The sequence below is a fragment of the Mustela nivalis genome (genome assembly GCF_964662115.1).
Source record: "Mustela nivalis genome assembly, chromosome: 11".
Lineage (NCBI taxonomy): Eukaryota > Metazoa > Chordata > Mammalia > Carnivora > Mustelidae > Mustela > Mustela nivalis.
The window spans coordinates 65,329,537-65,346,213 of record NC_139030.1 but is presented as its reverse complement, the minus strand read 5'-3'; the positions used below and the strand labels follow the sequence as shown (position 1 = coordinate 65,346,213).

At 41.3% G+C, this 16,677-nt stretch overlaps 1 protein-coding gene and 1 long non-coding RNA gene across 2 annotated transcripts in view; one reads left to right on the top strand and one right to left on the bottom strand.

The window, feature by feature from the left end:
* Positions 1-16,677, top strand: part of LOC309843934 — a 1,014,078-nt gene that overhangs the window by 324,604 nt on the left and 672,797 nt on the right. The gene's annotated exons all lie outside the window — the stretch shown is intronic.
* NEB (nebulin) overlaps positions 1-16,677 on the bottom strand; it is a gene marked incomplete at its 5' end in the record, with an annotated part of 202,237 nt that overhangs the window by 32,341 nt on the left and 153,219 nt on the right. The window contains 18 exons of the mRNA XM_082688978.1: positions 12-116; positions 226-327; positions 567-677; positions 1,390-1,500; positions 1,589-1,693; positions 2,547-2,651; positions 3,063-3,167; positions 4,737-4,841; positions 5,462-5,569; positions 5,916-6,020; positions 8,391-8,495; positions 9,828-9,932; positions 11,143-11,247; positions 12,096-12,200; positions 12,359-12,463; positions 14,793-14,897; positions 15,562-15,666; positions 16,292-16,396. Of these exons, the coding sequence (XP_082545104.1) occupies positions 12-116; positions 226-327; positions 567-677; positions 1,390-1,500; positions 1,589-1,693; positions 2,547-2,651; positions 3,063-3,167; positions 4,737-4,841; positions 5,462-5,569; positions 5,916-6,020; positions 8,391-8,495; positions 9,828-9,932; positions 11,143-11,247; positions 12,096-12,200; positions 12,359-12,463; positions 14,793-14,897; positions 15,562-15,666; positions 16,292-16,396 (1,902 nt within the window). The remainder of the gene's footprint in view (positions 1-11; positions 117-225; positions 328-566; positions 678-1,389; positions 1,501-1,588; positions 1,694-2,546; positions 2,652-3,062; positions 3,168-4,736; positions 4,842-5,461; positions 5,570-5,915; positions 6,021-8,390; positions 8,496-9,827; positions 9,933-11,142; positions 11,248-12,095; positions 12,201-12,358; positions 12,464-14,792; positions 14,898-15,561; positions 15,667-16,291; positions 16,397-16,677) is intronic.

Sequence of the window (16,677 nt, the reverse complement as noted above, 5' to 3'; positions counted from 1 at the left end):
ATCTGGATTACCTGGCTGCTCAGCCGGGCTGCCTTCTTGGCCATTTCAATGTCTGGGCGACCGAGCATGCTTAACCCATGGCTGCCTTCCTTGCGGTGCTTGGCTCTGTACTCCACCTGAATCAAAGAAAACCGAGATGGGCAATACATTCTAAGAGGTGGGTGCCTTGTCATACTCTGTGGCCATGACCTCTGGGGAGCAGGTGCATTTTCACCACACACGTACCTCACTGGCCTGTTTGGCTGCCTGCGTGGCCTTCTTGATGTCTGGCCGATCAGCCACTGTGGTGTAATGCAGGTTTTCCTTGGCATCTTTTTTGTATGCAACCTTTATTTGGAGAGAAAAGAATGTTTACTCATGTGGAAGATATGCTATCTTTGAAAAAGTCCTCATCAAGCACAAACAACCGTTTTATTAAAACCAAACCAATTTTTTAAACCACCGTATATTTTAAACTACCAGAGAGGGAAATTAGGAATACCACTGGATGGAACCAGCCCACTAGGCACCAAGTTGGGATCCATGGACTCAGCACGACTGTGGAGAGCGTGGACAGGGGAGCTTACATTGCTCTGCTTCTTGGCCACCTCCATAGCATGCTTCACGTCCGGGGGCTCCAGCATGATGGAGTAGTTGGATTTCCCTTTCTCCTTGACGAACTTCTTTTTGTAATTTGTCTAAATAGAGCCAGAATCACTTATGTGAGCACAGGAATCTGGGCAAAGAACTGATTTACTTGAAGAACTGTGAGATCTCCATGAAAATCCATGGCTCCCCATCCCGGCATCAGTCTGGAACCTGGATCTCTGACCCATATGCTAGCTCTTCCTTGTCCTGTCTGTCCTGGAGTCCAACACTTGAAACACAAGGCAATCTTGGGAGAACTGACTACAAGCAAATTAAACTCTTTCATTTCCCATTTCTAGCTTTAGAAAACATATGAAACCATACAGGGCTCATAAAAATATAATAGCAAGATTATGAAAGCATTATTGATAAGGACAAAGTGGGCAGGGATTGCTTAATTACATAGTACTGATTTTACTTCTCTAAAACTGTTCAGCAGTTTTAATGATAGGAGCAGCCATTCTCAATCAGCAACGCTTCCTCCTTTTATTAACGCCAGGTTACTAACATCTTATATTGCAGATAACAAGTCCTGTGGCAAAATGTCCATTTGTCATAGTTGCCATAATAGGAAACCTAACAAATACAGAGTCCTCCTTTAAAGCAGAATCGAAAATTCACACATAGGCACTGATGACAGTAAGAGTGAAGCGATGTACAGAAAAGCACTTAGAAGCAAAGAGGCAGCATGCCCCAGATTTCCCTGGATTCTAAGGTAAAGTGGTGTTGCTGCTGCCAAGAGTCCTGGAGCTAGTCACTTACGTCACTGACATTCTTGGTCACTTCCTTGACATGGATGGTGTCCCTGGTCTCTGGCAGTGTTGTGTACGATCCCTGGGCCAGGTGCTTCTTGACAAAGTCCTTGTACTTGTTCTGAGAGAATCCATAGAGAGCCTGTTAGAGTGTGCGCCTGGGGCATTAGCCCAAGAGGGAAGCAGAGCATATGTTGCTGGAAGGTTACCTCAGACACCAGATTGCTGACAGTCTTTGCCAGGAGGATCTGAGGAGTGTCAGGCACAACATGGCAGGTTCCTCTTTCCTTGACATGTTTCTCTTTGTATTTCAGCTGCAGGGGTGGAAAAAATATATAGATTTAGCTCCTCTGGGTATCTGGTATATATTTACTCAGTCCCTGAGTCACTAGATAGAGCTGGGAAACAGAATCACTGACACAGTAAGGACACTAAACTCAATAAAAGATCTGATGTTTGGAAATCTTGGGAACTATACAAAAAGACTTTCTTTCTTCCAAGTTGAGGCTTTAATGATGATCAAAATGGATCTCATGATGAATCTTTATAGCCGTAGCCTTAGTTCAAAAGACCTTTTTTTTTTAAAGATTTATTTTTATTTTTATTTATTTATTTGACAGAGATCACAAGTAGGCAGAGTGGCAGGCAGAGAGAGAGGAAGGGAAGCAGGCTCCCTGCTGAGCAGAGAGCCTGATGCGGGACTCGATCCCAGGACCCTGAGATCATGACCTGAGCCAAAGGCAGCGGCCTAACCCACTGAGCCACCCAGGCGCCCTCAAAGGACTTTTGAATATGTCATTTGACCTGCTCCCGAATCCTGGGAGGAATTACTACTTCTCCTTTACAGATGAAGAAACGAAGAAAGAATATGATCACTCAAAAACATATGCTTCCTCATAGAATCCAGCCAGGACGTCAGCTCCCAATTCTCGATGTGTGAATGATCTCGCAGTGCAGTATACATGAGAATGGTCACCTGGATTTTCAAGCTTCCCCTGCCTGTCACCCTGCTCTGCCATGTCACTGGCACGCTCACCGGGTTAGGTTTGTATTTCAGGACCTGTGCCTGAGCTCCTACACCAGCAGCCTCCTCTGTCCTTCCCTGGTGTCGCTGGGGACTGTGCCACTGAAGTGGATTAGGTGTCATGGGAGGCACTGGATACTTACATCACTTTCTATTAAAGAATTCCTCAGGGCCAGCACCATGTCTTTATCATCAGTGACAGAAAGCTTGCAACCTTTGAGGAACTCTCGGTCCAGCTTATACTCAACCTGAAACAGAAGAAAGGCAAAGGAAGAAGCTGGCATTTACTGTAATCTGTAATTCTCCTTTTAAGGGTGCTAGGAAGACTGGCTACCAAAAAGGGGGCAGAGGCTTCCAGGCCCCGCACTGCATGCTGGGCTCCCCCTCTCCAGCCCTGTGGCCAGGACCAAGTCCTTCCCACACGTTCACCCCCAGTTCCTCCCCAGCCTCACTCAGGACTCTACACCCTAGTGCCTGTGCCCAGCTGTGGGAGACCATAGGTCTGCTTCCTGCACTTGCTTCCCCTTCTCACATCACCCCCCATCCTTTTGGGATGTCAAGTGTGCTAGGCTGACACCCGCAGCAGCGGTTATTATGAGTGATTATTCATGCTTCTGTCTCAGGTGTGTCAGAGAGCCCGACTGTCCGTCCCTTCTCACATCGCTCTGTTGTAGGGACGACTTGGCTGCCTGGATGAAGTCTGGTCGGTCAGGGGTCCACTTCCAGTAGGCTTTGTTGGCTTCATATTGCTTCTTGTAATCCAGCTGTTTGTAACAAGACAAAAATAGGTCATTTCATTCCATGGGCTGAATTCATAACCGCGCGTGGCCTGGGGGGACACATTGTGCATCTCAACATACAAAATATCATTGTTCTTTATGCAAGCGAGAGCCCCAGTTAATATTTCCGGACAACTTATGCCACTAGTCAGCCACCGAAAAGGTCGTCTTGTGGGACTATTTTGTCTCAAAATAGGGGCTAAAAATTTTAAAGGCCTCCAGGTAAAATAATTCTACAATTCCTTTCACTGTCAATGTAGCTCATCTTCAGAGTCAAGGACTTTCAACATCTAGCTAAATTCAGGCTTGATCTTTTTTAAATGATTAAACTTAGAGTATTCATTTCATGCCAGGCACTTTTCTCAGTGCTTCCTAACTACTACCTCATTTAATGGTTGCAATGGCTGCACGAAATTGACAGCTGAGGAACCAACCAGCGGGTTAAACTGCCCAAGGGGAGGCAGCTCATGAATGACAGAGCTGGGACTCAAACCACCAGAGACTGGCTCTAGAGAGGCTCCCACACTTGCTAGACCTTCCCTGAGCTGGCCATGTGGCTGCCTGGGGCCAAATCTGAGGCACAGGAGCACATGGTGCTTAATCTGTGTCCTGGGAAGAGCCCTCAACAGCAGGCACATTTCTTTCCTCACTCTTCATTGTTCTGTGAAGGTGTATTTTGCATATCATCAACTCTGCATGCTCTTGAGGAGCTTTTCATGAGGTCTGCTTTATGATGCCCTGAGTTTTCTCCAGTTATTGTCATATTTTTCAAACCTACAACAGAGCTGCAAGAATCCTAAAGAATACCTGTATACCCACTACCTTGACTCTACATCATACATTATAATGTGTTTGCTTTTTCACACACCCATCCTGCTACCGACCCAGCCCTCAATCCATCCTTGGGACACCTGCAAGAGACCTGCCCACCCCTAAGGTATTTGCGGACCCTGATTAATATATGTTCTCTCTGACACTAGGGGCATTCACTGGGTTACAATGGTTTCATTATGTAAGAAATTCATATATTTTTTGAAAGTTAATACTTATCAAAATGCACAAAAATATCGCTGTGGTTGAGGCTTTAAGGTGAGCAGGAGAAAGACACAGGCTAACTTCTGGCAGCCTCAAGTGACTAAAATGTGCTTCTTTGCATGGGCATATGCATGTTTGTGTGTGTTTTCCAGAAGAATCGGGTTCTAAAGCAGGAAAAGACGAAGATATAGAGGGTAGAGGGAATGAAAGATGACGAGACAGTTTCCAACATGCAGCCTTCATTCCAGAATTAAATCTCCTCTATTTCTCAGCCACCTGGCAGAGAGGCTGAGTGGGTGTAACACTGTGGCACAGGTTTGGCCACCCTGGCTCTTCCCCACTCTCCTCTGCGAGAAGCAAAAGCAGCATTTAGATTCCAGCACCAGTAGTCATGCTGCTGGGGCTAACTCTTGATCCAGACTCATTAGAGCTCAATCACCTGAGGAGATGTAAAAGGAGGTCATGTGTCCTGCAGAAGCGAAATCCCCCATTAGCCTTGGGAAAGTTTCTGGAACTTACGTTGGTGTTGACTTTGTAGGCATCCTTGGCTGCTTTAATATGAACAGAGTCTGGCACAATGGTGCAGTTGGACTTATTTCTTTGGTAAACTTCTTTGTATTTCAGCTGGGGAGAAAACACAGTGAGTCAAGGTTAATTTTTACAGTGGCCCACCAAGCATCAAAAAGGCAAGAAATTAAAACCATCACTATAATACACAATGTTTCATAAGGCAGACTAAGTCTGTTGTGAAGAAAAAATGCTACCATGCACTTTCCTCAAAAGGTCTTGAAGTCCGTATTTTTCATCAATATCTCTGGTTATTGTTATAAGCAGAAAGGTTGGAGGAACAGATACAGAAATGCTTCATTTTTCTACAGGGAGAGGGAATGGGCTGCTCCAGAGAAAGGATCAAATAGAGGTTTATGAACAAGTGATGTTCATGTTTGAAGTACCAAAACTTATTTTAACATAAAAAAATGAAAAAATATTTTAAAAATACTTTATAATTCCTGCCTTCATAAACAGTGCACTGGATGTATTTAACATTTTTCATGGCACATGGCAGAGAGGATCTGCTCAGCTGTGCCCAGTCAGTTCACAGAATCACCAGCAAAAAAAGAGATGATTTTGGTTTCAAGCCACTGGCTGACTGCTGCGCAGGAATAAATAACTGGACCAGGGTTCATTATGTCACGTTAGAAAGAGCCCAAGATGAGAGGGGCTGTGAACATTCTCGTACTTACATCACTAACTTCATCTTTGACCTTTCGGACGTGCAGCAACATGGGTGTGTCGTGGATTGTCGTGTAGCCTCTTGGCTTGGCCTTGTTGTATTCCAACTTATAAAGTATCTGAAGGAGAAGTAAAAGCAGAAGGAGACAATATTGTGCATCTCAGTTTACAATATAATGTAGCATAAAAATATGCATGCAAAGTGTTTTGTGTGCTTTTTTCATGCACTTTCATGCTTTCTGCTAAAGCTCCACTGCCTCTAAATTGGCATGTTTGCCAATTTAGTAAGAATAACTCTTTATTGTAAAAGAAGAGTTCTGAGCAGAGCAGGACATTTAACATCCCTGCCTCCCTCCCACTAAACAGCAGTAGAATCTTCCAGACATCGTGACAATCAAAAATGTCCCTCCACATTTGCAAATGCTCCCTGAGTCTGAGAATCCATCCTGCATTTCTTTCACTTACATCACTAATTTGTTTGTTGACTTTTGTGGTACGCAGGTGTTCTGGAGTATCCACGATTGAGGTAAACTTGTCCTTTGATTTTTCATAATCTTTTCTGTACTTGATCTAAATTGCAGAAGAGAAGAACAAGTTAACTTGAAGCAGAATAGAGGGCTTTAACGAGGGTAATTTTCCTCAAAAGAGTCCCACAGCAAATAGGATTATTAGATAAGCCACGGGGTCATACTTTCTCTTTTAATCTTAACAGAAATGTATTTTGTTTTGTTTTGTTTTTTTTTTTTTTAAAGGTTTTATTTATTTATTTGACAGAGAGAAATCACAAGTAGATGGAGAGGCAGGTAGAGAGAAAGAGAGAGAGAGGGAAGCAGGCTCCCTGCTGAGCAGAGAGCCTGATGCGGGACTCAATCCCAGGACCCTGAGATCATGACCTGAGCCGAAGGCAGCAGCTTAACCCACTGAGCCACCCAGGCGCCCTTAACAGAAATGTTTAATGTAAAACTGTATTTGATAGCAATAGTGTAATGAAGTAGGGAAATAAATCATAATAATAAGTGACATTTTCCATATTTTTATACATTAGAAGCCCAGGCCCAGTGAGGTTAAAAAATATGAACTAAGGGACACATCTAGAATAAATCCTGGAGCCAGGATTGGATCCTTGCTCTCTGGACTCTGACAGATAATGATCCACTTAAAATATGCTGCATCGAATATGTATGATGTCTTAAGGTATATATCCATGTCAAAGATGAAACAGATATAAAATTAAAAAATGAGTATATATGGTTTAAAGTATTTATGATTTTTAAAAAGACATTCACTTTTTGTAATTTCCAAGTCATGAGTGTTTCCCATGCACACAAGCCATTTAAAGCAGTACAGATACAGAAAGCGCAACAAAATGTCATGCATGACTATCTGATGATCACATCAGAACAAAGGAACAAGTTCAGGCAAACAAGATGTTCTTATGGAGACCTCATCTCCCTCATTTCACATGTTGACCTGGTGTCAAACTAAAGTGATAAAATGAGTTTCTAATACAAAAGACTGATTAAAAGCTCTTTTTTTTTTTTTATGTGGGAACAATGGCATTTTATCAATATCTGGAAGTTAAGCAATTATCTGTTTTTTGTTTGTTTGTTTGTTTGTTTTTCTGCTTCAAATGTACCTTCCTCTGTGATGCAAAAGTGGTGGCAAGAGCTTCAACTGACCTTGCAGGAAGACAATGTTACCAGCAACACTGCCAACAAGTGTGTATGAGGACAGATATGCTGGAAATAACCTTGAGAATTAGCATCAAGCTCAAGAGGGGCCATAAATATGTACAGTACTCAAGGAGCTGCACCACGACCCTCCTCGTTCCCAAATGGTACACTTGCAGTGATCACTGAACAACGGATATTAAATGAAAACATTATTCAGATATTTTAGATGCCACTGAATCTACTTATATCTCCATTTCTTTGGGGAAAATATTTAAAAAATTGAAATCAGTGTTATACCAGTTTGGAAATAGAGTCTAAAACAGCCTCAGTTACTCTTACTGGGAGGCACTAGATGATATACGGATGTGGCTGCCACGCAGTCACATGTGGCCACAGGCAGAGGTCATGTGTAAGGAATGAATACTTATGCAGCAGGAAACCAGTCTGGGCAGGGAGCGGGGAAGGGAATCAAGGAAAGCGTAATGTCAACGCCCCCAAGGCTTCTCAGTCTCTTCTTCACATCATATCAGACATTACCTGGCTCCACATGTGTGTGTTGTAGAGGGCAGTCAACATATCTGGACGTAGAATTTCATTACATCCTTGTTTCAGAAGCATCTTGGCACTAGATTTATATTTTCTCTGTTCATGCAAAGAGCAGTGAAGCACAGAAGAGACTTATGAAGACAGGAGAGAACAGGGCTCTATATCCCAATCACTTCTGAGTGAAGAGATGTAGGCACACACACTTCATGTACTCAAATATACATGTAGGTGAAGACACTAACTACAGGGCAGTACCAAGCAGAATGACTGCGATACTTGCAGCGGAGAATCCGTCATCCTCCCAAAAGGGGAATAATAGAGCTAGTCCCACCAACACCGCCTTACAGGACAGAAGACGTCACTGGAGTAGAAAAATGCAGTTTAAGGAGTTCTGTCCTCTTTCCTTCCATTAATTTGTGTCTTTGTTTTCACGTCTACAACTCAATTTGCAGTTTACAAGTAGATCCTCCAGGAGAATAAAGGGTGAGAGGACCGACTTTTCTGTTTATCTTCACCACAGCACATGTGAGGACACAGAGTATGGACTGGCACACTCAAAGAGCTCATGGGCTCTTTGGGTGGCTAGACAGATAATTTGAAACGGAACATCCCAATATCATAGGCAGAACCTATGACATCCTTGCAGCAGACGGCACGACATCTCGTGAGAAATCTGGAGCACAGTCCTGCCTGGGCTGTCCAGCCAGCTGCATCACAGTACCTGACTGATCTGGTCGCCTGCGATCTTAGCCAGCAGATGTCTAGGCTCATCGACTACCAGGTGGTATTTATCTTTCCGCTGCTCATAATCAGCTCTGTATTTTTTCTGCTCAAACATCATATCAAATTATGGCAAGAGTACAACTTCAAGGCTACACAGCAATGTCCCAAGATAAACACTCCAGAGAGCCAGAAATTGGTCATTTCTAAAGATGGGCTTCCAAAGCATCCAGAATAGTAATAATATGGAGGTAAAGAGAGTCGATTGAAGATCACCTGGAGAAGGCTAGGACTTGGGATAGATCTGATTTGATGACACCAAAACTGGACAACCTTGTGCTTAAACATCTTCCATCTTTAAATATGGGGCCATAAGCAATGTTAGGCTTTATGGCATCTTAAATAAGGTACTAATGAGCTATAGGTTTACTATCTAAGGTTGTGAGAATCAAAAAGTATATTCGTGGGCAAATTCTACCAATTGTCTTATGGTAGTAAATTTGATTATAGAAGAGACCCCGGAAATCCTTCGCAAATTAGAAAACAGTAACAAAATTTATCAAGACTGTATTCCTAGGAAGCTTCTGACAGTAATTCTTCAGTGATCCCATATGGACATCTACTGAAAATGAACTAAATCGTTGTTGTTAAAAATAACAAAAACAACAAAAAATTCACATATTGAAATAAATATACCTCTGGCCACATTTTCATTTTTAGATACATTTTACTAATTTTCTAACACTGTTTTTTGATTTCCATAAATCCACAGAAAATCCAAGGATAGTAAATTAAATATAAAACCATCCAAACGTAAGTTAATTTGTAGCTTGCTCATTTCTGCCATTTTAAGCTGAATTTAAATTATGGCAACAGCAGTTCCAGGAAAGACTGGGTAGACTATAAAGGAATATTTTGGGTGCAAATGGATACTTCTCTGCACTAATGTATGAGTAACAGTGGCAATATATCTGACTGCAAAAATCACAACTATCCCCTTAAGGGGGGATCTTCCAACCACCGCCATTTCTGTGCCCTGGTAAGGGATGCCAGATTAACCTTGAGCCTTGGAGTCTCCCAACTCTAGACAATATAATGTTTAAGGGGTTTGGCTGATAGTCAACAAAATCCTTGATCTCCCTCTTGTCCCCCCAAAAGCTGTGCTGCCCTATGCTAGTGCAAACAGAGGCAATGATGGCGGTGGGGCCCTCACACCACTCTGGACAGTCCCTTTCACTTATTCACTGGACAGTCTCTTCACTCTGTTTTTGGTAGAGCCCATCAGATGATGACATTATAAGAGTCTTTCCAAATCTTTATCTTGAATAAAACATTTAAATTGACCTTCCTGTTATTTTATGTATTGGGTTTTAATCAAATAACTCTATAGACTTCTTAATGGAACTGAATAGGCTTAAATGGATCAAGTCATACGTACCTCATTCATCAACTGAGTTGCATACTTGAAATGCTTATTGATTGGACAATCTGCAACATACTTGAAATCTGACTTCGTCCTTTCAAATACCTCTTTATACTTATACTAAAGAAAAAAGAACATGGTTACTTATAGCAGGCTGTGATTACCTTAAGAATGAGACATATCATTTATCCTATCATACAACTGAGATGATTTACTCATGGAGGCTAACAAGTAATTACTGAACACTTTGCCTCCTAAGGCAATGAAAGGTATACCCAGATGGATACCTAAAAACTAGCCTCACAACACATCCTTTATTGAACAGATGTCAACTGAATCTATCTGCCACATTAGGCAAAAACATAAATCAGTTCCTTCATTGTTTCTATAAGGGTTATTATTGTATTCTATGTGAACTCGAAAGCACTTTTATTCCATTAGTTTGAAATAATTTTCCAGTAATTAATTAGATAATCATAAAATTTTAAACCAGAGGTGAGCTAACATCTAAACTACCATCTTTTTTTAAATGACCCTATGAACTATGAATGTTTTTTAACAATTTTAAAGGACTGTAACCAATACTATGTGACAGAATGAATGTTGTCCACAAAGTTTAAAATATTTACTATCTGGCACTTAAAAAAAAAATTGTTGACTTCTATTTTAGAACTCAAAGGAAGCTAACCTAAGTGCTTTATTTTGTAAATAGGAAATGGGAAAAAAAGGCCATAAAAACAAAGTTATTTGCCTCAAGTCACACATCAAGTTTGTGAATTAAAATCATCCCACTTTGTATTTGTTAGCATAGTAACGCTAACAAAGTAAGTCATCCAGAGACACTGTAATAGAAAGGAAATTCTGGAAGAGCCATGAGAAGTTATACTAAGATGGCTTTTCATTAAATTCAAATAAATGATATAAATAAATAATGACTATAGTCAGAGAGGTCAGTACTAAGAAACTTCCTAAGCAGAGTGAACAATTCAGTACATACTGCATCTACAGGGTCTAGAAGCTAGGATAGAGAGAGACATACGGAAAACTACTGCTTCAGCCTGATTCTCTTTGTGGGCACCGGAATATGCAGGTAATTCTTTTTTTTTTTTTTTAAGATTTTATTTATTTATTTGGCAGACAGAGATCACAAGTAGGCAGAGAGGCAGGCAGAGAGAGAGGAAGGGAAGCAGGCTCCCCGCTGAGCAGAGAGCCCGATGTGGGGCTCGATCCCAGAACCCTGGGATCATGACCTGAGCCAAAGGCAGAGGCTTTAACCCACTGAGCCACCCAGGTGCCCCAATGCAGGTGTCTTATCCTTGAGTAGACATACCTTGCTGTAGAGAGTCTTGTTCTTTTCAGCCAGGGTGAAGTCAGGGGTGTCATAGGCATAGCAACCAATGCCCTTAAGCCAGGTCAAATCTTCTTTATATTTTACCTGGGAGAAGAACATCATCAAAGAATTTTAAGAACTTATCTCCGAACATTAGTAGGCTAGGATCAATCCGAGTAGAACAAATAGAAGCTCTGACTGCTGAAGCATAAGGAATACTAAAGTATTGAAACAATTACTTAAGAGAAGTTTTTAGTAATACTGATTTCTGCTCATTTTATGGTATATTGTTGTGTCATATATGGAAATTTTAATTTTTAATACTAATTAAACCAATTCAAATTTGACAGGCATGTTTTCTTAGAAAGTATATTAGCTATATTTTCACACAGAAAGCTGAAAATTCTAAAATGAGCATTGTTATGTGTCTTCATTTTTTCATGAATGGTCTCTCCAAATGATCAAAACTAACCTATTTGCTAGACAAAGTAGATCACTTTCAGTCCTGTAATAGGATATCATCCATTTAGAAGAAAAATTAAGTTTATAAATTTTTTTTTAAAGATTTTATTTATTTGACAGAGAGAGAGAGAGAGAGAGATCACAAGTAGGCAGAGAGGCAGGCAGAGAGAGAGGGGGAAGCAGGCTCCCCGCTGAGCAGACAGCCCGATGCGGGGCTTGATTCCAGGACCCTGAGATCATGACCTGAGCCGAAGGCAGAGGCTTAACCCACTGAGCCACCCAGGCGCCCCTAAGTTTATAAATTTGAATATATTTTTCTCTCTCACAAGTTAAAGCTCAGTTATGTAGCAGTGAGTTTTAAGATTTAAATATCCATACAGAAGATCTGAAATCTGGCCAAGTGTTTCATCAGTTTCTATGCAGTGTTTGATTTTGTTAAGTCACATGGGAGTATGAATTCCTATGTAAAAACAGGAAGTTTTGAGACTCACATCACTGACTGCATCAGTGACTGCCCGGTGGTGGAAATGATCTGGGCGATCAGGAATGGACAACCAGATTCCCAACTGACTCATGTAGTTCTCCTTGTATTTTACCTGTGGTAAAAACACAAAGACAGCTATAAAGTCTTACCCAGCTTTCATATAAAAAAGTCTACATTTCTCTAGAGAGTTTTAAGAAAGGGAAAATACTTAAAAAAAAAAAAGATAGTAGGTTATTAAGCCCAACAAAGTAGAAATATGCAGGGACATACTTTACTAATGTCATCTGTGACTTTACGATGATAAACAATGTCCAAAGCATCCTTCACAGTGTGGTATTTTCCTTTGGTCTTTTCAAATGTTTCTTTGTAGCGTAGCTGGAAAGAGAAAAAGCACACAGATTGTGAAAAACCACCATGCTAAATAATTGAGTTCTTTTAAGCTTGAACTCTCTTGAGTTTTCTCTTAGGTTTTCCCATGAATAAATTTAGAGAGATTAAAAAGCTCATTTTCATATCCTTTCATTTCTCCTAATGTCTTAGGAGAAAACCAGTAAAATCTGAATAGAGTTTAACTAATAATGATGCATCAGTATAGATTCACTCATTGTGACAAATGTCCCATGGTAGTGTATTAACAACAGGGGGAAAAGGGTATAGGGTATATGGGAAGTCTGTCCTACCATTGCAACTGTTCTGTAAATCTAAGACTACTTAAAATAAGAAGTTTATTTAAATCTAAAGCAAGCAAACAAACATACAAAAAAACTAATTGGGAGGAGAAAAAAGGAAACAACTTTGTTGAGCCCAAGACTTATTAATGAACATGGAAAGAAGAGAAAGATTTAGTTTCCAGCTCCTAGTATCAAAATGCCATCTCCAGGAGGCAGTCCTGAAACTTTGTTTTATAATCTTGATCTCTGTGGTAGTTCAAGAGATAACATCTCTGACCTTAACCTAAGACTATCATAGAAGATTCACCCTGTTTCCACAAGATGAGTTCTTCTCTGAGCAGTCTGTTTTCAACCTCAAGTCTTTTGGAGTAGCTGAACAAATACATAATTAAAGGTGTCTTTTGTCTGACATTTTAATTTACATTTTCACATGAATAATCTCATAAAATTGCTTAGCTCTACTTGGGGGGAATTGCCAGTGTAGAAAAGCCAAACTCAACGCCAGATATACCCTTGTTACATCCAGCTATTTTAAGGTCAACGCCAGATATACCCTTGTTACATCCAACTATTTTAAGGGTTAGAGTTATCAGCACTGGTCTGAGAAAGGCCTAGGGGTGGGCTGTCCACTGGGGTGTCCTGAGCCCTAGGTGCCAACTTTATTGGGTGACCACTCCCAGAGAGGGTGGTAACAGAGTAGGCTTGGTTCAAATTAATATTCAACAGTAACCTTGGAGTGATAAAGATGGGGATATCACAAGACGACTCAAATATCCTAGGGGATAGATTGAGAGTCGTTTACAGGTTTCTCAGTTTATATTTTAAGCCAAACCATCTGTCCCTGGACCCCGAGAGTGTAGCCCTGAGCAGCACCCATTGGCATTTTACATTTAGTGAGGAGCGTGCTAACAACCTTGGATGTGTCAGGAGATGCCGGCACTATGTGCTCAGCCCGTTTATATCAGGCTGTTGGATCTCACGCCACTGTACACCAGGGGAGGGACTTACAATATCTCATAGCTTCGGGGGACAAAGTGCTCATTCAGGTAGCAGACTCCTGTCTGCTCCAAATGAAAACTGCTGACAATATTATGGAACTGAGACACTGTTTCAGTTTTGCTGTGTCCTTTCATATTTCTGTTTAGAGATCACTGTAATGACTTTAAGATGCCCTGAAATCCTAGAGCAATATTCTTAAGTTGAGGGGTTGTGGGGTTGCTTGAACTTTGGGCTGAGTTTAAGCCCCCATATGCCCAGTCCTCCAGGGATTCTGGTTCTGGTAATGGGTGCAACGCACCTGCAGGTGGGCTCTGAGAAATGAAACTGATAAGAACTGGTTATCTACCCTAAGTTAATTTCATATCTTTATTAACAGATCATCTCATTACCATTGAAAGCCAGTCTTGTCCTTGTTCATGTGGTGTGGGGAATGAAAATCTGTCCTTCCTAATTCTAACAAATGTGTCATTCTCATGGCTGAAGTGGTCAAGAGAAGAAAGGGAACAGCCTTTCTCTGCATGTTAACAAGAGCCCAGTACCATGTCAGGAATGTTGTGTACATTATATCTTGTTTTGTCTAACTTCTCTATCACAATTTGTATTCTCATTCCACATATCAGAAAACAGAGTCTTAGAGAAATTAAATTATACAGAATCACATAGCGGGCAAGTGACAGCAGCGGGATTTGAACCATGTTTGGCTGACTCCAAGACCATGACTTTATGGATAAGTAACAATTATTTGTCAAGTATCCCTAGCAAATGCCACCAAAGAATTGTAAGAAAGGGTCACTATTTGCTAAGAAGGTCAACAAGAAAAACAATAGGCTCCTAGGCTCTCGCCGCATTATTCTTCGCTACTGTGCCTGACCGACTCTGTGCCTTTTGTTGCTTCAAGTGCTGCTGTTGTTCTTGTGATCCATGTTGTGGACCAGGTCTTTGAACTATGGATGACTGTAATATCTTCTGTGTCTTAGGTACCACAACCTCAGCTGTCCCTATCACAACAGAAGAAAGAGGAGAAGGGCACATACATCACTGGCATTCCAGTAAGCTTTCTTGGCTCTGATGAGGATTGGCGTGTCTGGAACAGGGGTGTACTTGTCCTTCATTTTTTCATATTGAATCTTGTACTTTTTCTAAGAAATAAAGGCAGAAAAGAGACAAACTTAAGTTTAAGTGTTTTCACCCCTCCCAATTCACAGTCATGTCATAGATCCAACCTAGGGCCATGATATATTGGGCCTGATAACAGGCCCAATGTTTTGATGCTGCTGAGCATAATTACAGAAATTAGCTCTCTGATCAGAGGCAGCAAGGGAAGGTTTTAAGGAAACTTTTTAAAAATGATTTATTTATTCTAAAAGACAGAGAGCATGAGCAGGGAAGAGCAGGGGAAGAGGGACGGAGAGAATCTTTTTTTTTTTTTTTTAAGATTTTATTTATTTGACAGAGAGAGATCACAAGTAGGCAGAGAGGCAGGCAGAGAGAGAGAGAGGAGGAAGCAGGCTCCTTGCTGAACAGAGAGCCCAATGCGGGACTCAATCCCAGGACCCTGAGATCATGACCTGAGCCGAAGGCAGCGGCTTAACCCACAGAGCCACCCAGGTGCCCGGGACGGAGAGAATCTTAAGCAGATTCCCTGCTGAGTGGGGAGCCCGATGGGAGACCCAATCCCATGACCCTGAGATCATGATCTGAGCTGAAATCAGGAGCTGGCTGCTTAACCAACTGAGCGACCCAGGTGTCCCAAGATTTTTTTTCTTTAACCCAGTGCACCTTGGTGCCAAATTCTCAACTTACCTCACTGACCAGGTCCTTTACATCTTTAGCATGCTTCAAGGCTTTGGTCTGGTTTCCAGCATGATGATGGGGTCTCTCTTTGGTGGCAAGTTCAACATACAGATACTAAATGATCAAAGAATAGGGATCAGATGTTAGAAACAGATTATTATTTATTATTATTTAGTATTTATTATTTAGTATTCAGTCATTTTCATTCAGTTCTAACTATTCAATGGGAGGGCCAAATCTACTTGTTCTGGTTTTTCCTGTATTTCTGTTCATATGCTTCTTTCTGTGTTCCACATTTGGAAACATGATACATACATTAGTTACCTAACACCCTTACTGTTGAGTACTGCCTGATCTAAAACCATGTGGTTTTAGATCAACACACTCCCACCACCCCACTCATTTTTGTTTGAGTGCATAAAATGTGGTTTCTTTTATCATGAATAATAGATAGGTCCTACAGAACGAATCAAGCAGTTTGGTCCACCGACCATTTATCCAATGAGAAAAGTTGTACACACAACTTAAAAAATAGACATGATATGGCTTGTTTATGTACAACACAACCACAGTTCTGATGGCCCCAAAGAAAACTGCTAGAAGATAAGGGCCATGAGGCTGCATCAAGGACAACCAAGCGTGAGAGTCTGTTACTGAGCCGGAGTGGGTAGCCACAGGCAACAACCCTCCCTGCGATGTCAGTGCTGTGGGTTTAAAAGTCTCTGTTTATGAAGCTCACCTGACTCTGAAGCTTCTGCCCTCGCTTGGCTCTTAAAAGATCAGGAGTGTCGGGAACTGAGGTGAAGATTGACTTCTGCTTTTTGCCTGCAGCTCTGTACACCAGCTGTACATAAAATAGTCATTACCATTATTTCTGCTTCATCAATACATTATGTTCTCTGCTGAGAGATGCCTTTAGTGCTTACTTTATAAAGAAACCAAGGCCTGTCCCACTGCAACAGGCTCAGTTTCTGCTCAATAAACCAATAATTTATTTACCTTCTGAGCCCTCTTTTTCTTTTTCCCTTGTATCAAAATAAGAGACATGCTGTAGCTGGCTCAAGATTCCAGCCTCTTACTGCATTCTCGGTCCTGCTCTCACCTGCCCTGTTCTAGGAGCCTGTG